The sequence below is a fragment of the Bos indicus genome, chromosome 10 (assembly GCF_029378745.1).
Source record: "Bos indicus isolate NIAB-ARS_2022 breed Sahiwal x Tharparkar chromosome 10, NIAB-ARS_B.indTharparkar_mat_pri_1.0, whole genome shotgun sequence".
In the NCBI taxonomy this organism is placed as follows: Eukaryota; Metazoa; Chordata; class Mammalia; order Artiodactyla; family Bovidae; genus Bos; species Bos indicus.
The window spans coordinates 27,362,456-27,385,149 of NC_091769.1; the positions used below are offsets into that span (position 1 = coordinate 27,362,456).

General features: G+C 33.8%; 1 protein-coding gene and 1 pseudogene across 1 annotated transcript; both read left to right on the forward strand.

The window, feature by feature from the left end:
• Positions 1 to 12,885: 12,885 nt before the first annotated feature.
• On the forward strand, positions 12,886 to 13,823 carry LOC109564304 (olfactory receptor 4K13-like; annotated as a pseudogene).
• A 7,577-nt stretch (positions 13,824 to 21,400) lies between these two features.
• LOC139185142 (olfactory receptor 4L1-like) lies at positions 21,401 to 22,333 on the forward strand. Its single transcript, XM_070796787.1, has one exon. The coding sequence runs from the start codon at positions 21,404 to 21,406 to the stop codon at positions 22,331 to 22,333; it is 930 nt and encodes a 309-aa protein (XP_070652888.1). The 5' UTR covers positions 21,401 to 21,403.
• Positions 22,334 to 22,694: the final 361 nt, after the last annotated feature.

The window sequence follows — 22,694 nt, forward strand, 5'->3', positions numbered from 1 at the left end:
TGAAAAGAAGAGAAGTGAAAAGCAAAGGAGAAAAGAAAAGATATAAACATCTGAATGCAGAGTTCCAAAGAATAGCAAGGAGCGATAAGAAAGCAGTCCTCAGCGATCAATGCAAAGAAATAGAGGAAAACAACAGAATGGGAAAGACTAGAGGTCTCTTCAAGAAAATCAGAGATACCAAGGGAATATTTCATGCAAAGTTGAGCTCGATAAAGGACAGAAATGGTATGGACCTAACAGAAGCAGAAGACATTAAGAAGAGGTGGCAAGAATACACAGAAAAACTGTACAAAAAAGATCTTCATGACCCAAATAATCACGATGGTATGATCACTCACCTAGATCCAGACATCCTGGAATGTGAAGTCAAGTGGGCCTTAGAAAGCATCACTACGAACAAAGCTAGTGGAGGTGATGGAATTCCAACTGAGCTCTTTCAAATCCTGAAAAATGATGCTGTGAAAGTGTTGCATTCAATATGCCAGCAAATTTGGAAAACTCAGCAGTGGCAACAGGACTGGAAAAGGTCAGTTTTCATTCCAATCCCAAAGAAAGGCAATGTCAAAGAATGCTCAAACTACCACACAATTGCAGTCATCTCACACGCTAGTAAAGTGTCAAAATTCTCAAAATTCTCCAAGTCAGGCTTCAGCAATATGTGAACCATGAACTTCCAGATGTTCAAGCAGGTTTTAGAAAAGCCAGAGGAACCAGAGATCAAATTGCCAACATCTGCTGGATCATCAAGAAAGCAAGAGAGTTCAGAAAAACATTTATTTCTGCTTTATTGATTATGTCAAAGCCTTTGACTGTGTAGATCACAATAAACTATGGAAAATTCTGAAAGAGATGGGAATACCAGACCACCTGATTTGCCTCTTGAGAAACCTGTATGCAGGTCAGGAAGCAACAGTTAGAACTGGACATAGAACAACAGACTGGTTCCAAATAGGAAAAGCAGTATGTCAAGGCTGTATATTGTCACCCTGCTCATTTAACTTATATGCAGAGTACATCATGAGAAACACTGGGCTGGAAGAAGCACAAGCTAGAATCAAGATTGCTGGGAGATGTATCAATAACCTCAGATATGCAGATGACACCACCCTTATGGTAGAAAGTGAGGAAGAACTAAAGAGCCTCTTGATGAAAGTGAAAGAGGAGAGTGAAAAAGTTGGCTTAAAGCTCAACATTCAGAAAACTAAGGTAATGGCATCTGGTCCCATCACTTCATGGGAAATAGATGGGGAAACAGACTTTATGTTTTTGGGCTCCAAAATCACTGCAGATGGTGATTGAAGCCATGAAGTTAAAAGACACTTACTCCTTGGAAGCAAAGTTATGACCAACCTAGATAGCATATTGAAAAGCAGAGACATTACTTTGCCAGTAAAGGTCCAGATTAGTCAAGGCTATGGTTTTTCCAGTGGTCCTGTATGGATGTGAGAGTTGGACTGTGAAGAAAGCTGAGCACCGAAGAATTGATGCTTTTGAACTGTGGTGTTGGAGAAGACTCTTCAGAGTCCCTTGGACTGCATGGAGATCCAACTAGTCCATTCTGAAGGAGATCAGTCCTGGGTGTTCTTTGGAAGGAATGATACTAAAGCTGAAATTCCAGTACTTTGGCCACCTCATGCGAAGAGTTGACTCACTGGAAAAGGCTCTGATGCTGGGAGGGATTGGGGGCAGGAGGAGAAGGGGATGACAGAGGATGAGATTGCTGGATGGCATCACCGACTCTATGGACGTGTGTCTGAGTGAACTCTGGGAGTTGGTGATGGACAGGGAGGCCCGTGCTGCGATTTATGGGGTCGCAAAGAGTTGGACACGACTGAGGGACTGAACTAACTGACTGAATGGGACTCATCTTCCCAGTGTCAGACTCCAGGGCTGGGGTGTCAAATATGTGATTTGAACTGCTCACTCCCTAGGGAGAATCTCCAAACCCAGATTCTTCTGTGTTCCCTCTGATGGGTTGTGAGTCCTGAACTGATCTCTTCTCTTCCCTTCCTACCCAGTTCTGTGTGTGTCTTTCTTGCAGTCTTCGTTGTACAAGAGTCTTTCTGCCAGTCTCAAAGTTGTTTTCAGTGAGATTTGCTCCACGTGTAGATATGTTTTTGATGTGTTTCTGGGGGGAGGTGCAATCAGCATTCTCCTCTTCCGCCATCATCTCTGTCTATTCTCTCTACATTATTTCACCTAAAACATTTGGAAAATTTTTCATTAGTGAAGCAAATGTTGCTTGTGTTTCTTTTTTAAAGGGAATATTTTAAATTATGGTTTTAATCTCTTTGATACACAACATGTACATTTTCTTTCTTCTCTTGCCAGTAGTATAATTTGTGGTTTCAAGATTTGCTTGTTTCACTTAAGTTGTCCATTCACAAGATTTGCGCAAAAAGAGTTACATAGGTACTTCACAAAAGGGAGTATTCAAATGGATAATAATCATATGAAAATGTATTCCTTACTACTAGTAATCAGGGAAATGTACAGATAACCACAATTAGTATTGCTATATACATAAGAACATAGCTTTAAATTAAAAAAGTTTGAGAATCTCAAAGTCTGTGAAGGATATGGAACATCTAGAATTGTTGTACACTGCTGGTGAAACAGTGTAGGAAACTGTTCATTGGAAACTGGCAGTTTCTAAAAGACATGCCTACCCAAGAGCCAGTAATTTCACTGCAAGGTATATACGTAAAGAAAAAGAAATGATCATGTCCAAAAGAAATGTACAAGAATGCTTATAGCAGGTTTGGGAATAACACATTAACTCTTTAACAGGTATGTTATTTTCTTAAGAGTATCTAAACTATGAATACGTGAAGTAATCAATATGTGAAGCTGTCAATATAGAGGCAGAAAAAAAGTACTTTTGGATACTATTGACCAGGCTTTTCACTGAAATCCCAATATAATTCAACAAAATAATTGGTTGCATGGGCCATTTGTTGACATAATAAACATTGGCAGTCAAATGTGAGAAATAAATTAGCTGCTGTTTGACATGGAAGAAATCGAAAAGCAGTAAATCTCTCTAATTTTAACCAAATTTTAACCAGTTTGAACTCTTCTGGAACAATGCAGTTATGGGGGAGCTTGCAAATCCAAAAGGATCTAATTACAGAAGAAAATAGAAAGGTATCAGAGGAATGTGACTCTTAGGAATAAGCTATTTCCAATATTTCCAATTAAATTTGTTCTCTTGACTTTTATTCAGAGGATAGGATTAAAGAAAGAGATGTTTATGGCTTGGAAAGTTTTTTTTAAAAGAAATTTTCTATAATAAATTGAATTATAATATAATTAATCTTGTCTCTTATATTTATAAATCCTTCTTACTTTGTATTTTTGAAAATTCAATTTTGTCTACATTTTAAATAGACACTCAGTTTTTATATCCATGTCTGCTTTTTGAAATGGGAATGTATTGTTTGGTTGGTAAAGCCTTATTTTTGTCCCTTGTTATTGGGAAAAACTACACACTAATGAGAGAATTTGAATACTCTAGCTTGCCAAATACATGTCCTTTTAATTGCTGAGGAAACTCAATTATGAGATGCCAGATTTTCCCAAGGTTATTAATTGACACATTTTTCATGTCTTGTACATTTTCAAGTAATAGTCTCCTTTATTAGAATTTGCACATACAAAAGGAAGATTAAAGAAAGAGGGAGCAAGTAAAAAAAAATTCTAGAAGAATCTTAGTGATTTTCAGCCACAGCTCTCAAAGCAGGTACAAGGTATGGAAAAAAAAATTAAAGATATTTTTATGTTTGAATATATTAAATAAAATATTTATTCAAACATCTTTAATTTTAAAAATTAAATATATTTATTACAAAATATTTGTGATATATCAAGATATATAGGAAAACATAACCAGAAATCTAATTCTACCATCCAACTAAATCACCAAAACTTTGCTGTGTAAGTCTCCAGCTATATTTTTATGGAAATTAATTTCTTTTTTCCACAGGTTCAAACATCACATATATTTTCTTAAACATTTTATACTTCACTTTGTCTTATTTTTTTTACATGGCTCTTGATATTGTCCTGTTGACTCGTAAAAAATTGATATTAAGGGCATATATATTGACTCTTTCTCTCCAGTTCAGCTCTTGCCTCTTACAATTTTTTTATGTTTTTGAGATAATAGAGAATTTACTCATCCTCACTGAATAAAATCTATTGACCTTTATTTTTGCCTTTTACATGATCCTAACTCAATACTGTTGCTGCTGCTGCTGCTGCTAAGTTGCTATATAACATAACAGAATGAATATATTTACTTATAGGTTTATCTTGATCTTACCCAATATTAATACAAAAGAGCATATATATTCACTTATATATTTATGTCAGTATTTTATCATTGAAAGTATTGTTGAAATATTTAAAATATTTGAATTTATTTTTCTGTAAGATATGTAGCTAACCAGCCATATTTATTCTCAACTAACTGTAAATTTGTCCTTAAGAACATATTTTTAATCTATGACTATTTTTAAATTTTCAGGTTTCTTACAATCACTTCATTACTCCATCTAATGTTATGAAACTAAAATATCATTTTATTACTCTGCTTTGTAATACATTTTAATATCAGATTTCATTGTCCTTCATTTCAAGAATTTTTCTCATTATTCACAGAGGACAGTTTGGAAAGGCTGAAGGGTAAGGGGACAGAGATATCGTCCTGACTTTCTTGAAGTTTCTTTGTAAAAACTGATATACAGCTTAGAATATGTTTCCAATTCTGGCTATGTATGATTGATTGCCTAATCCATAATTACCAACTTCGAGTTGCCACTGCAACTCTAAATGCTGTAGGCAGTAGATGGTAAACTGGCACAGCAAGTTAATATCACAAGTTTCAGGTTACTTATGGATATTTTAAAATATTCTGTTATAGCTGTGTATAAAATAAATGACTCTCTGATTCAAAGCTTTTGGTAGCTAAATGTCAACTACATTTTTGAGAGCATTTATCCAGGACTAGACTCTAATTCAATTTTATTAAATTGTACAGAATTTGAACTTATAAAATTTAGAATCTTTATTAAAGTTTATTATATGTTAATATGCCAGAGGTAAGCAGTCTTGGTAGTTTAGTGAATTGATAGTTTTCTGAAATTTGTATGAAATATTTCATTAAAATATTGCAGCAATTTAAAATATAACATTTACAAATTTAATATGTCATAAATTTTTCCAGATCAGCGCATATACATTTCCTTTTTAAAATAATCCCACTAATAGTGGGATTTTGAGGAGCTTCTTGATTTTTGGTTATTAAAGACAATGATACAAAGAGCATGCGATTATGTTTCTTTTAACACTTTGCCTATAAATCCCATAAGTGGAGGTTCTCCATTAAACTGTCGTAAAACCTTTAAATCTAAGATATAGTGCCGACTCCGCCTCCCGAACTATATATAGGGCCAATATCAAAAAGAGAATGATTAAACTCTATCTCACATTCTTTCAAAATTAAATTTATTTTAAAATGTGATAAGTAAAATTACATATTTTGCTGTAACTTGGATTTCCTTAATTATCAACAAAGTTGAGCAGGCTTATGTTTAAAGATATTTGAAGTTTTACTTCTGTGAATTGCTAATCCATATTGTTTTTCCACTTTTCCACTGTTTCTTTAACCTTTTCTTACTAATCAAAGTTCTTAGTTTGAAACGGTTCTTAGTTTCGTTGACAGTATATTCTCATCTCTTTTTTATGATCACTTTTTATTTTTTACATTTAGTAAAGTCAAATCTACTAGTCTATATCTTCCTAGAGTTTAGTTTTTGCATCATATCTAAAACATTTTTAATAAGCTATTTTAATGGGTTAAAATATGTATCTATATTTGCTTTTACCATTTTCATAGCTGTATTTTTACAAATCTAAATCTTTTTCATTTCTGAGATTTATTTTCAAAAGAGAAGTGAAATTAGAGGTTTGATCTTACCATTCCTGATTGCTATGTTGCCCCATTATCATTTACTATTTCCCTTCATTTCAGTCGCTCAGTCGTGTCCAACTCTTTGAGACCCCATGAATTGCAGCACGCCAGGCCTCCCTGTCCATCACCAACCCCCAGAGTTCACTCAAACTCACGTCCATCGAGTCGATGATGCCATCCAGCCATCTCATCCGTTGTCGTCCCCTTCTCCTCCTGTCCCTAATCCCTCTCAGCATCAGAGTCTTTTCCAGTGAGTCAACTCTTCACATGAGGTGGCCAAAGTACTGGAGTTTCAGCTTTAGCATCAGTCTTTCCAATGAACACCCAGGACTGATCTCCTTTAGGGTGGACTGGTTGGATCTCCTTGCAGTCCAAGGGACTCTCAAGAGTCTTCTCCAACACCACAGTTCAAAAGCATCAATTCTTTGGCACTCAGCTTTCTTCACAGTCCCACTCTCACATCCATACATGACTACTTACTGATCCCAAAATCTATCTCTATCATATATCTCATTTACCTCTGTGTTTGTGTCTAGGTATGGACAATACAATTGAGTCGGAACACATCCTGGAGAAGGAAATGGCAACCCACTCCAGTACTCTCGCCTGGAGAATTTTGTGGACAGAGGAGCCTGGTGAGCTATATATAGTCCATGGGATAGCAGTTGGACACGATTAAGCTACTAACTTGAACACATGGGGAGATTAGGGGCACCAACCCTCCAACACAGTGGAACTTACCAATTATATAATACTGTAGTATTTATTATTGGAAAAAAATCTGCATATGCACAGTTCAAACCCTTGTTATCCAAGGGTCAACTGTAGTTTTGTTTCATTTTGCTGTCTCATTCTTCCTGCTCTGCGTCCTTACTCTCTGATATCTGTAATTTGTGGAATAAATAGTGCATGAAGACAAACACCACTATGTCACATGGCAGAGTCACATGTGAAAAGTATGATTTAGTGGAAAAACTTATAAGTAAAAATTTAGCAAAGTTTCTTCTTTTCTCATCATCTCATGGGGAAGCTGGGTTATTGCTGCATGTAGAATTATAACGTGTCCTAGGCAAGTTATCTTACCCACTGCCTGGTCTACTTTATAATCAGGCAAACCTGAGAACAAACTGGAAGAAAATGTTAAAATATCAAATCTTTACAGTTAAGCAATATTAATTTTGAAGCCAAATTTTTAGAAGGATATGATTAAGCCAACTACTGGCATTTATTGATAATGTGGAATTCTGACATTAGAAAGGTCCTCTTTCCCAAAACAGAGCCACCAGCACCAGCTACTTATTACATACTGGCTCATCAGTAAAGAGTTATGTTTGTTTCTCCACAAATGTGCTTTACTATGTTATAGGTCGCTGTCATTTCTGATATTTCATTGGTTTCTTTTTTTTTTTAAAGCAACACAAATTTATTTATTTTTATTTTTTTATTTTTTCCAGCTACAATTTTATTTTATTTTTAAACTTTACAAAATTGTATTAGTTTTGCCAAATATCAAAATGAATCCACCACAGGTATACATGTGTTCCCCATCCTGAACCCTCCTCCCTCCTCCCTCCCCATACCATCCCTCTGGGTCGTCCCAGTGCACTAGCCCCAAGCATCCAGTATCGTGCGTCGAACCTGGACTGGCAACTCGTTTCATACATGATATTTTACATGTTTCAATGCCATTCTCCCAAATCTTCCCACCCTCTTCCTCTCCCACAGAGTCCATAAGCCTGTTCTATACATCAGTGTCTCTTTTGCTGTCTCGTACACAGGGTTATTGTTACCATCTTTCTAAATTCCATATATATGCGTTAGTATACTGTATTGGTATTTTTCTTTCTGGCTTACTTCACTCTGTATAATAGGCTCCAGTTTCATCCACCTCATTAGAACTGATTCAAATGTATTCTTTTTAATGGCTGAGTAATACTCCATTGTGTATATGTACCACTGCTTTCTTATCCATTCATCTGCTGATGGACATCTAGGTTGCTTCCATGTCTTGGCTATTATAAACAGTGCTGTGATGAAAACTGGAGTACACGAATCTCTTTCCCTTCTGGTTTCCTGAGTGTGTATGCCCAGCAGTGGGATTGCTGGATCATAAGGCAGTTCTATTTCCAGTTTTTTAAGGAATCTCCACACTGTTCTCCATAGTGGCTGTACTAGTTTGCATCCCCACCAACAGTGTAAGAGAGTTCCCCTTTCTCCACACCCTCTCCAGCATTTATTACTTGTAGACTTTTGGATCGCAGCCATTCTGACTGGCGTGGAATGGTACCTCATTGTGGTTTTGATTTGCATTTCTCTGATAATGAGTGATGTTGAGCATCTTTTCATGTGTTTGTTAGCCCTCTGTATGTCTTCTTTGGAGAAATGTCTATTTAGTTCTTTGGCCCATTTTTTTGATTGGGTCATTTATTTTTCTGGGGTTGAACTGTAGGAGTTGCTTGTATATTTTTGAGATTAGTTGTTTGTCAGTTGCTTCATTTGCTATTATTTTCTCCCATTTTGAAGGCTGTCTTTTCACCTTTCTAATAGTTTCCTTTGATGTGCAGAAGCTTTTAAGGTTAATTAGGTCCCATTTGTTTATTTTTGTTTTTATTTCCAATATTCTGGGAGGTGGGTCATAGAGGATCCTGCTGTGATGTATGTCAGAGAGTGTTTTGCCTATGTTCTCCTCTAGGAGTTTTATAGTTTCTGGTCTTAGGTTGAGATCTTTAATCCATTTTGAGTTTATTTTTGTGTATGGTGTTAGAAAGTGTTCTAGTTTCATTCTTTTACAAGTGGTTGACCAGCTTTCCCAGCACCACTTGTTAAAGAGATTGTCTTTAATCCATTGTATATTCTTGCCTCCTTTGTCAAAGATAAGGTGTCCATATGTGTGTGGATTTATCTCTGGGCTTCCTATTTTGTTCCATTGATCTATATTTCTGTCTTTGTGCCAGTACCATACTGTCTTGATAACTGTGGCTTTGTAGTAGAGCCTGAAGTCAGGTAGGTTGATTCCTCCAGTTCCATTCTTCTTTCTCAAGATTGCTTTGGCTATTCGAGGTTTTTTGTATTTCCATACAAATTGTGAAATTATTTGTTCTAGCTCTGTGAAGAATACTGTTGGTAGCTTGATACGGATTGCATTGAATCTATAAATTGCTTTGGGTAGTATACTCATTTTCACTCTATTGATTCTCCCAATCCATGAACATGGTATATTTCTCCATCTATTAGTGTCCTCTTTGATTTCTTTCACCAGTGTTTTATAGTTTCTATAAAACTATAGTTTTCTATAAAACTAGGTCATTTGTTTCTTTAGGTAGATATATTCCTTAGTATTTTCTTCTTTCCGTTGCAATGGTGAATGGAATTGTTTCCTTAATTTCTCTTTCTGTTTTCTCATTATTAGTGTATAGGAATGCAAGGGATTTCTGTGTGTTGATTTTATATCCTGCAACTTTACTGTAGTCATTGATTAGTTCTAGTAATTTTCTGGTGGAGTCTTTAGGGTTTTCTATGTAGAGGATCATGTCATCTGCAAATAGTGAGAGTTTTACTTCTTTTCCAATTTGGATTCCTTTTATTTCTTTTTCTGCTCTGATTGCTGTGGCCAAAACTATGTTGAATAGTAATGGTGAAAGTGGGCACCCTTGTCTTGTTCCTGACTTTAGAGGAAATGCTTTCAATTTTTCACCATTGAGGATAATGTTTGCTGTGGGTTTGTCATATATAGCTTTTATTATGTTGAGGTATGTTCCTTCTATTCCTGCTTTCTGGAGAGTTTTTATCATAAATGGATGTTGAATTTTGTCAAAGGCTTTCTCTACTTCTATTGAGATAATCATATGGTTTTTGTTTTTCAATTTGTTAATGTGGTGTATTACATTGATTGATTTGCGGATATTGAAGAATCCTTGCATCCCTGGGATAAAGCCCACTTTGTCATGGTGTATGATCTTTTTAATGTGTTGTTGGATTCTGATTGCTAGAATTTTGTTAAGGATTTTTGCATCTATGTTCATCAGTGATATTGGCCTGTAGTTTTCTTTTTTGGTGGCATCTTTGTCAGGTTTTGGTATTAGGGTGATGGTGGCCTCATAGAATGAGTTTGGAAGTTTACCTTCCTCTGCAATTTTCTGGAAGAGTTTGAGCAGGATAGGTGTTAGCTCTTCTCTAAATTTTTGGTAGAATTCAGCTGTGAAGCCATCTGGACCTGGGCTTTTGTTTGCTGGAAGGTTTTTGATTACAGTTTCAATTTCCGTGCTTGTGATGGGTCCGTTAAGATTTTCTATTTCTTCCTGGTCGAGTTTTAGAAAGTTGTACTTTTCTAAAAATTTGTCCATTTCTTCCACGTTATCCATTTTATTGGCATATAATTGTTGATAGTAGTCTCTTATGACCCTTTGTATTTCTGTGTTGTCTGTTGTGATCTCTCCATTTTCATTTCTAATTTTATTGATTTGATTTTTCTCCCTTTGTTTCTTGATGAGTCTGGCTAATGGTTTGTCAATTTTATTTATCCTTTCAAAGAACCAGCTTTTGGCTTTGTCGATTTTTGCTATGGTCTCTTTTGTTTCTTTTGCATTTATTTCTGCTCTAATTTTTAAGATTTCTTTCCTTCTACTAGCCCTGGGGTTCTTCATTTCTTCCTTTTCTAGTTGCTTTAGGTGTAGAGTTAGGTTATTTATTTGACTTTTTTCTTGTTTCTTGAGGTATCCCTGTATTGCTATGAACTTTCTCCTTAGGACTGCTTTTACTGTGCCCCACAGGTTTTGGGTTGTTGTGTTTTCATTTTCATTCATTTCTATGCAAATTTTGATTTCTTTTTTGATTTCTTCTGTGATTTGTTTGGTTTATTCTTGTATCCTTGAGCCAAAATTAAACTGTCTTATATGGCTTTATAAGTAGGTCTTGGCAGTATAAATCTTCTAGCTTTATTCTTCAAAACAGCCTTGGCTCATCTTGATCTTTTGTAAATCAATATACCTTTTAGAATTAACGTGTCAATTTTCCAAAAACTCCTACTTGAATTCAGATTGGGAGTACATGAATATATATATGAACTTAAAGACAAATGGCATATTTTACAATTCATGAATCTAATATTTATTAGATGCTTATTTTGTCATTACTTGTAAATTGTTCCTTGCCTAACTTTTTAATTTTGTTAATTATATAAAGTGACTTTCTAGTATTGAACCATTTTTGCATTCCTACAATAAAATCAGGTGGTCAGAATGAGAGCTAAAAAAATACCAATATTTGTGCAAAGTAGTATTTATATAAATCTTTATTGAGAATTTTGCATTATTTGATTAGTTGAAAATGACTAGTAATTGTGCTTCTGGTAATGTAATCTTGAAAAAGTTTTTCACATGTAAATAGATATGTACAAGTATATTGTACAATCTTAGAATATCAGTTTGTCAGTAAAAATAAAATCATTTGCAGAATGTTGTTATGACAGGATATCACTTATTCATTTTCATATCATACACAAACTAGTAAGATGATAAGTGAACTTTACCTCTGCCAGTATTTTTTATTTTATTTAAAATGTTTGAAGCAAAATGATAAAAATGCACATACTTGTTAATTCTGAAAACAGGATGAAAATCTTTATTATAGTATTTTTTACTTTTCTGGATTCTTAAAATATTTAAAAATATTTTTCTTTGCTTGGCTAGAAACTCTTCTGTGTGGTTTTTTTTTTTTTTTTTCCAGATATCTTAAAAGCAATGCATTGTGTTACTATCTCTTCTTAGATACCTGGTATATCTTCCTCATTATTTTGTTTCAAAAATTCTGGCTAGCATTATTCATGTGTAAATGCATGTCATTCCACAAATGTTTGCTTTATACATCCAGAGTAATATGGATGTGTTCCCTGATAAACAGATTTCCTTTTGTTTATCAGGGATCTATAAGCCAGCAGCAAGCATCCATTTAGACTGTCTCTGCACTGAACTTCCCAATCTACTAAATTCATAGGCCCAGAGGAAATCAGAGCCTGTGGGAGAAGACTCAAATATTTGGACACTTCTTCCATCTCAGAAAAAAATAAGATGGGAAGCTATCTCAATTTGTCAACCATAGATCCATTTGTCTCAAAGACTGATAGTGTTTATTATCTCTCTGTTCACCTGACTTTCAGCAGCAACTACAGAATGACTTCTAGATTGTTAATGCTCTATGCTCCAGTTACCCAGTTTCATTTCTCTTAGTCCTGCTTATAATTAGAAGACCATTTGGCCTTTCTTTCACTTGAAAGTGAAAGAAAGAAAGTGAAGTCCCTCAGTCGTGTCCAACTCTTTGCCACCCCATGGACTGTAGCCTACCAGGCTCCTCTGTCCTTGGGATTTTCCAGGCAATAGTACTGGAGTGGATTGACATTTCCTTCTCCAGGGGATCTTCCCAACCCAGGGATCAAACCTGGGTTTCCCATATTGTAGACAGGCGCTTTACCGTCTGAGCCACCAGGGAAGTCATTCACTTACATGACCCTTACTATTATTAGAGTTCAAGATGGTAGACCTTGTTTTTTCATCTATGGAGGATGAATAAATCCATTTCTCAAAATCTAAAAAAAATGGCAAGGAGCTTGCATATTCTCTCACCAGCTGAGATAATCACTTTTGTTAAGCCCAAATATGAGTTACATATTGATAGTTTCAATTTTCTTCAAACATCTTGGGTTTATGGCAGATATTCCTCATAATTTTTGTTAAGAAATTGTGTCTATCTCTTTCAAAAAAAACCGGATTTAGTGTTAATTCTTTTGTATCCTTTTTAAGCATTTCAGTGAATTTTAAGAAAAAAAGTTAAGTGACTATGCACTTATCTTTCAAATTCAACTAACAGACTTTCTATTTTGATTTTGTTTTAGGTAACATTTGCCAACAGCCAAACAAATGGAAAAACAAAATCACTCTGTAGTGGCTGAATTTATTTTGCTGGGACTCACTGAGTCTCATGAGTTACAGATTTTCTTTTTCTTCTTTTTTTCCATTATTTACATAGCCATTTTATTAAGTAACCTCATTATTATCTTGGTAGTGAAATTGGACCCTCAATTACAGTCTCCAATGTACTTCCTACTGGTCAACCTGTCCTTTATTGATATATCTCTGGCTTCCTTTGCTACTCCTAAAATGATTGGTGACTTAATTAGTGAAAATAAGGCCATTTCTTATGAAGGATGCATGGCCCAGATTTTTTTCCTTCACCTTTTAGGTGGAAGTGAGATGATGTTGCTTGTAGCCATTGCAATTGATAGATTAATTGCCATATGCAAACCCCTTCATTACAAAAACATTATGAGCCACCGTATTTGCATCAGACTTGCACTTTTCTCCTGGACTACTGGGTTTGTGCATTCTGTTAGCCAAATAGTTTTTATAGTGACTTTACCATTCTGTGGTCCCAATGTTGTGGATAGTTTTTTTTGTGACCTGCCTCAGGTGATCAAACTGGCCTGCACTGACACCTATGTCTTAGACCTATTAGTCATCGCATTTAGTGGACTGCTTCTTTGTTCTGTTTCATATTTCTGTTCATTTCCTATAGCATCATCCTGATAACAGTCCATCATCACTCCTCCAGTGGATATTCCAAGGCCATGTCCACTCTTTCAGCCCACATCACCGTGGTGGTATTATTCTTTGGACCTTGCCTCTTTATCTATATATGGCCATTCAGCCATGTTTTCATAGATAAGATCTTCTCTGTGTTTTATACAATTTTCACTCCCTTTTTAAATCCAATCATTTACTCATTTAGGAATAAAGACATGAAGAAAGCAATAATAAAAATAAAGACCAAGAATGTGAGTTCCAGATCAGCCTTTTAACTTAAATATTACAATCATCAAAGGCATCATCATTGTTGTTGTCATTGTAATCATCATCCAGGGACACAGATATAAGATTTTACACTGAACATAAGTCATATTTTGGGAAATTATTACTTCTCCCTACACAAGGATACATGCAAAAAAGCATTCTGAATTGTACATCCAAGCGCAAATCATTCCAACATATTTTCATCCATTTATGTTGTAATTTTAAATTTTTCTATAAATTCTTAGATTTTAAAATACTGTTGGTTGAGTTCTAACCATGTCTAAGGCACTTTGCATGCATTTACTCTTAACCTCACACAATGAAGATAGAGAATATTATTTATATTTATCACCAGAAAACTGCACATTATAAAATTTAACAAACTTGTCACAGTTAAGTACTAGACCTAGAATCAGATCCGACAAGTAACTACAAAATCCATGCTTTTATAACTAAAAATATTTTTATCTAAATTTTAATTAGTATTCATAGATTTTTGTTTCCTGTCCTCTCCTTTACATGTCATAGTTCCCAGTAATTAAATCTTCCCAACAAAAGGTTAAAATGATTTTCCTTTGATCTGAAAGTAAAAAGAAACCAACAATTTCTGTTTCCTTATGCCTCTAATTCAATGAAAAAAGTTTATTAAAACAACTAAGAAGGTTGATACATTGAGCAAGGTGTACTAATACTACTGGTACACAGCAGGGTAGGAAAAATCATGTTTGAAACTCATGTGATTCTCTGTGGTGCCTCACAGTATTTGCATATCAAGTAGTAAAGGTATGAAAATTACACAACCTAATACAAATTAGAATTTGATTCACTCCACCAGGAAAAGAATCACCATCAATGGAGATCTTGGATGAAGACAAAAGAAGAATGCGATTAGTAGTAAAAGAAGATAGCCATAAATAAATGTTATAATAGTTTAACATTAGTAGAAAGATGATTATAGAAACTAAGACTGTTTTCTTCCTAAAATATTTATGGTCATTGTGTATGTATAGTATTTGTTGACAGATTTCAATTTTTTGTTGTTGTTCATTATCAAGGAGTTGTTGGAGGTTAACTTTAGAATTTTGTCTCTAAGATATGGGATATTCATGTGGGATTATGACTAAATTAGAGAAAATACCAATACCTCACTGAGATGAACATAGTAACCTACAGAATTTTGTCTTTCCATTTGGAGAAAAGAGGGTGAATGTCTTGATTTGTATAAATCTTTAGGCTAAGACAACTGTTGTTCCTTGGTAGTTTAAATAAAGATAGATTGAGAGTATTAAACATTTGAGAAGAGAGAAGGCATGTATCGAGAATCACAGAATTTTACCCTGACCAGTAACTTAGGGTGCATAATTAATCAAGAATAAAGGATATTATATAAGTAATGAGGAATCTGGAGGAATATTTTATTGGGTCAGAATTCATAGTTGAAACAAAAGAGAAGCTTGAATTAAGCAGTTATTTTATTTTATTTTATTTTTATTTTATTGTTTAACTTTACAATATTGTATTGGTTTTGCCATATATTGAAATGAATCTGCCACAGGTTTACATGTGTTCCCCATCTTGAACCCTCCTCCCTCCTCCCTCCCCATACCATCCCTCTGGGTAGTCCCAGTTATTTTAAAAAGTTATTCAAACCCATTGTTTTAAGCAGGGTACATGCATTTTAAGCTAACTGTTATCATTAAATTAGGTACAAAAAATGAGAATATCTATTTATGTCTTTTAATATTAAATGATAAGTAAGTTTTGTTATTATTTACTACACAGATTATTTTAGGTACTCAATTAATCTGTGTGTTGCCTGGTCATGATATATGACATTTAAAGTTTCTGGAGAAAATGTGAGTTAACCAAAGACAGAGGAGGATCAAAAGCAGTTCTCTTCAAGGTCATTTGCTTTGAATAAATTGTTATTCAACAAATAGCTATCTCTCTGTATAATAGCTTAGGTGTGCTAAAGTAAAGGAGAGGGAATACTTAAAGATTATATTATCTTATTTTAGCTCAATTCATCCTCCACAACTTCATTAGGGCTTTAAAAATGTTTCTGTGAATAAACCTTGGATTGAACATCATTCTTGTTTTTAAAATTCATGTAAATGATTATAAAATGACAGAACTGATAATTATACCCACAATATGAACTTTTTCTTAGCTAAATCACAAAGTATTAATAAAAGAACAATGGAATACAGAACTGACAGTAAACTGGCCAAAATATTTAAAGTTAAGAAAAATTATTTCACAACACGGATTTACTCCCATCTTTATTAACAATGAATGTGACAATATATATTTGTACCTTGATAAATTAGCTAGTCATCAAAATTAGTAAAACACTAAAAGCTAAATATATAAAACATAAAATAAACCTCTGCAATTTTATTTGCAATATTAATAGTCAATGATAACCAATGGAAGGCTTTAAATTTTAACTAAATGTAGTAAAAAGTGTTTCCATTTCTTACTAATACCAAAAGAACAAAAGCCATATTCCACAGAGAAATTACTTGTATTTTCTTCCATTCTATAAAAATGACTAAGATGAGCAGTATGACAATAAATAAAATATATTCCTTATCAGCAAATGTTATTGAAAAGCACACAGAATCTAATTATCTGCAAATTAAGTGATAGAATAAATTATGTCTTCAGAGGAGTTTTGCCTTATATAAGAGTTGAAAGATTTTAACACTTGTACATACAAATTCTCATCAATAGTACGGACTCATAATAAAAGCTAGTCTATGACAAAAATCTACAGTAAGCCCTTGGTTGAATAGTGAATTTGACTGGAATTAAATAAGAACTTGCAGATAAGATACAGATATGTCAACCAATTTGAAAGTTACTCACGACATTGTTGGCAAGTTATTGAAATGGACTGTGAAGCCTGCTATGCAAAGTACATTAGGATGATCAATATGATAAACTGTAAAAGCAAACTCTTTTAAAAGAATAATTTACTGTAAGATTTTACAGTAAAAAGGGCAATGACAATGAAAACATATTTTGCCATATATTCTCTGAAACTCTCATAGCAAGGTAAATAAATTTTAAAAAATATTAGTATTTTAATGACCATAAAACAATTAGCTGTAACATTAATGTGTAATATGATGTTTGAAGTAATTTAATTTGAATTATTCTTAGTATATCTTTACAATTTTCTATTTCCTAAATATATTAATGTGCACATAATATGCACTTTTAGGAGTAAGCATGTAACATGTATAGATCAATTTTTCTATTAAAGATGTAATGGTCAGAAAAGTCTAGAGATTATTTATCTGAAATAATACCACAAAATTGTTAGAAGGAAGCTAAGACTGTAGCTTAGGAATAATGTGAGGAAAAGGAAGCGTCCATTAAACCAAAGCTGTCTGCACTTATTATATCACAAAAACCCAATACTCTCATGACTATTTTAATCATTCCAATGCTCAAGGAAAGCAAAGCATATTACAGGACCAGAAATTAAGAGTGAACATCTCTCTTGATCATGCTATCACAGCAGCCCCAACGTTTTAACTACTCTCACTGAAATTTGGATTCCCAGGGCTCCAAAAAAATCTGCCTCCAAAGTGGTTCACATCTTTATAAAAGATGCAGAAAACAGTATCCAGAACCACATGAAGGGCATCACAGAGAGTGAAAATTAGATTTCTAATTTCGAATAACGTCTTGAACACATATGTTTCTCATAATGTGCCTTTACAGCAAGTAAGTGAAAACATTATAGAGGGTTAATTCATTACAAATTTAGTACACTGAAGATGGCATTTTAATTAATTCCGTGTTGACTGGAAGGAAAATACTACAGTTTTCAAGACATGGAATTATATACTTATTTTACAATGGACTATAATCAACAATTTCCATGAAAATTTAAAAGGTATATGCTCTCAAAATGATATTGCAAATAAATTTGGTGGTATATGGTAAGTGATTAAGAATGATGAATAAAAGTAAGAAACATAAATTCCTGAGCATCCAGATATTTCATACTATCATTGAAAATAGTGGAAAAGCTAGAAACTCATATTATTTTTTGCAGTATAGGGATAGATTTCTTTTAATAAATTTCAGGTATACCCAGGATATATAAATAAGAATATCATAATTACAGTTGGAAAAGAAGCTGGCAAGGGAGAATTAATGAACTAGATATTTAGGTATTTAGAACTAGATATTTAGAAAATCACCGTTTGAAACTTATGGTTATTCCATATATACATAGGGCATTTTAAAGAATAGAGACAAATAAGCCCTTACAGAATGTTCATCTTCAGGAGAATAAAGGAAAAAGTGAATACTTCAGGAATCTCATTATGAGTGTTCAAAATAGTAATAATAATCAAGAAAACTATTTAACAAAATAGAGAAGAGCAAGCTTCCAAACAGATGTCATTCAAAACAATAAATTTAGATAGGAGACTTTAAGAAAAGTTTAAAGCTAGATTGTACGAGATTGCAGTGTGACAATAATTGTCTCCTGGTAAAATATATTTGAGGACAAGCAGCTGGACAGTACTCCCTATTTAAAAACACTAAATTAAAATATTAAAGATAATTTTAATTTAATAATAAAAGCAAAAATGCATAACGGTTTTATTAAATATAATCACCTAATATAAAATCACCCATTTAATACACATTTTAATGATTATTATTCTATTCACATAGCTGTGCAAGGATCACCACAATCTTATTTTACACAATCTTATTTTAAATCATTTTCACCACTGCAAAAAGAAAACTCACACCCATCTCCAATCGATCCCAAGCTGAAGGGCCACTAATATGCATTCTTTTTTCATAGATTTGCTTTTTCTAGACAGTTAATATAAATGAAGTTACAAAGCATATAGTCTTTTGTGTCCAGCTTCTATTATTAAGCATATTTTTCAGTTTCATCTGTATTTTAAGATACATATGTATAGTTTTAGAAAAAGGTGAAATTAGTCAAGGTAGAAATTATGCTTAGTTTATTTAAATGTCTATAATGAACATGGAGAAAATATTTATTTGAGTTAGTTTTACTTGTAGTGTTTGTTGTTCAGCTGCTAAGTTGTGTCTGACTTTTGTGACCCTGTCGCACAGAGCACACAGGTCTCCCGTGTCCTTCACTGTCTCCTGAAATTTGCTCAGATTCATGTCCGTTGATTTGGTGATGCTATTTAACCATCTCATCCTCTGCTACCCCCTTCTTTTTTGTTATATTAAGTAATTTATGTCTTATATACACATGAGCAAGAGTAGAAATATTTATTTTCAACAATTTACTAAAACAAGTCTTGACTCCTTCCTTTCCTAATAGAGATTTATATGGAAAAGTCTCAGGATTATATAGGATTTATATAAGTAACTCAGATTCAACACATGCCCTCTCTGTGCCCATTCTGTGTCCAGCCATGAGCTTATACATACACCATCTCACCTAATAATCACTATATTTAGTCCGGGTGGTCCTACCTCTAAGACTTGGGAAAATTTAATTAATTACGGGGGTCTTGATTTTTCATTTACTAAAGAGAATAAATAATTACAAAATTCCATCCTAACTCTAATATACTGTGATTTTGTCTTCAAATTCCTGCAAAGTGCATCATAAATTGATTAAAGGTAACTAAAACAAAATGTGCAATTATTTAAGAGGAAGACAATTTTCTTCATTGATAGGATTTTTGTCTAACCTATATGATAACTTATTTCTTTTCATTTGTATAGTCTTTTTACCTTCATAATATAGAAGCAGGTATACTAAGTGCTGCTGCTGCTAAGTCGCTTCAGTCGTGTCCAAATAAATATTTTCAGAAAGCTTGCTTAAAAATGAAAGAGAGGAATAAGAGACAGAAATGCAGGAAAAGTCATCAACACAGTAAATTCCAGCTTTCCCTCTGAAATAAAAGGCCCAAATAAATCTTTCTTAATCAATTATGTTTAACTAAATTAATTTCATTTGCAAGTTTTTCTGTTTTTACTTTATTGTGGGAAATAAAAGTCAAGGGTATTGGTTCCCAAATTATAGCTGGCATATTCATTATTTTCTAACAGTTATCAAGCCATATCACTTCCCCAAAGTGCATGCAGTTATTGCAATTTCTGTCACAAAAGTCTCAACAGCAATATTTCTGGTCACTCTCATGATAGTCATGTAACACGATCATTAGAGAAGGCATGGTGTGGAAACTGTCCTCTGCATGCCCCTCCCGGCCCACAGTACACCATTTAGCATCCACTCTGTACACTCCTGGAGGTTGACCTACAGGAACTACATCACTTTTCACTTTTATTTCCCCTAGTTTGTAGACACTGACTATTTCTTAAAAATATCGGAGGTAAGATAACAATTGAGATAATTAAGGTTGGATAACAGTGATAAGATGTTTCGACAAGAGACCGAGCAGAGCTGAAAACAAGGATAGATTTACAGGTCATTGGAAAACAAACATTTCCTAAGCATCTTTAAAACTTAATTCAGTCACTTTTCCAAATACACCACTGTTTCTACTCACTGTTATCAATTCTTTTCTTCTTATAAATCTTCAGTCTTTATGCCTTGTCCTTTTTATTTACTGACCATGAGTACTTCTTTTTTTAATTTTTACTTTTTAAAATGGTTTGAAGATAAAAACAAACAAGCTTGAAGCTGTGTCTTAAAAGTGACACTTGGAATTGGTTGCCGATTTTAAAAAATCTTACAACATTTTTCACAAATCATGTGCTAAATTAAATATTTTCTTACATGTCTCATTGCTAATTTTTGATTGATAATTAATCTCTAGATGGTAAACTCCTGAGATACCAGGTTCTGATTCCTTTTGTATAAGAAAAAAAAATGCATTTAATTACATAGAAGGATTACAAATACTTGTTGAATCATATCTGTTATGTTCATATAAATGAAGCATAATAATTCAATCAATATTTAATAATTTGACCATAAACATACATTCCTTTATGTTTGGAGGGAATATGGTGTTTTGCTACAAGCCCAGATTCTGGTGTGAGTAAGTCATTTAAAATATCTATGCCAAGTTTCCTTTAATATAAAATTAGGATAATTATAATAATGGGATTGTTATGCTCATAACAGTAAAGCTTGTTAACATATGTGAAATACAACACAGCTTATCACGTAGTGATCATATAATTATAATTAATTTTGATCACCATACATCCTAAGAATGACATCTAAAAAGCTCAGCAAAGAAAATTTAGTGTGATATATTGCAACCAAAGCAATATCTATACATTAGGATTGAATCATTTCACTATTTACTTCTAAACCACAACATACCATTTGCACACAACACACAAACTCTTCACTGAATAATGATGATAAAAGGATTTGAGAAAACAGCTCCAATTAAGATCTGAGATTTAAGACTATTCTCATATCACCAATAGTTACTCATCAAATAGAAATCAAAAAATATTGGTGTTTTTGTTGAAGTTCATTTGATAAGTCGTGTCTGACTCTGCGACCCCATGACAGTGCTAACTGTGGCTTTTTAAAAAAATTCTCTTTGTATATAAAGAACATCTGGAATCTTCCCGTGTTGAATAAATGGATCTGAAAAATGGATCTGTAGTGACTGAGTTTATTTTACAAGGATTTTCTGTAGCATGGGAACTTCAGATTGTCTTCTTCGTGACATTCTCCTTGATCTATGGGGCTACTGTGCTGGGAAACGTGCTCATTATGGTCACGGTGACATGCAGTTCCACCCTTCATACTCCCATGTACTTCCTCCTTGGAAACCTCTCCTTTTTGGACATGTGTCTCTCCACAGTCACCACACCCAAGATGATCAGAGACTTGCTCACTGAACACAAGACCATCTCTATATGGGGATGCATGGCTCAGATGTTCTTTATGCACTTGTTTGGAGGTGCTGAGATGACTCTTCTGATAGCCATGGCTTTTGACAGATATGTGGCCGTATGTAAACCACTGCACTACAGGAAAATCATGAACCACAGGTTGCTGAACAGGTTTGTTATACTTTCATGGACAATTGGTTTTACACACACAATGAGTCAGATGGTATTAACAGTAAACCTGCCTTTCTGTGGCCCCCACATCATAGACAATATATTCTGTGACCTTCCCCTTGTGATTAAGCTTGCATGTGTGGAAACATACACCCTGGAACTGTTTGTCATTGCTGACAGTGGGCTGCTGTCACTCATCTGTTTCCTCCTCCTGCTTGTCTCCTACACGGTCATCCTGGCCACTGTGCAACGAAGATCATCTGGAGGCCTCTCCAAAGCCCTGTCCACACTGTCTGCCCACATCACTGTGGTCAGTCTGTTCTTTGGGCCGTGTATCTTCATCTATGCCTGGCCTTTCAAGAGTTTTGCCAGCAATAAAGTCCTTGCTGTATTTTACACCGTTATCACACCCTTATTGAATCCTATTATTTACACCTTGAGAAATCAGAAAATGCAAGAGGCCATGAAAAAATTAAGGTTCCAAAATGTTAGCTCCACATAGAACTTTTGGATTTTAGAATTGTATAAGTAATCCAGCTTTCAAATATAATGCAAATATAATTTGAATACATATGCAATACATGGGTTTACTTTATTTTAGAATCATAACTGATGCATAAAAATTAATGATAATATATTTTAAATTTATACAATGCTGTTATAACATATGATAATTAGCGATCTCAGCAAAATAGACATATAAAAATCATTAAATACTTTATGATACAGGCAATATATATTTGTTAGTGAAGAAATAAATATAAAAACATGGTGATTACTGTTAAGAGATTACTTTAATTGAAATGGGTTGTTAATGACAGTCATAATACTATCATTTATACTCATTTATAAATGACTGTCAT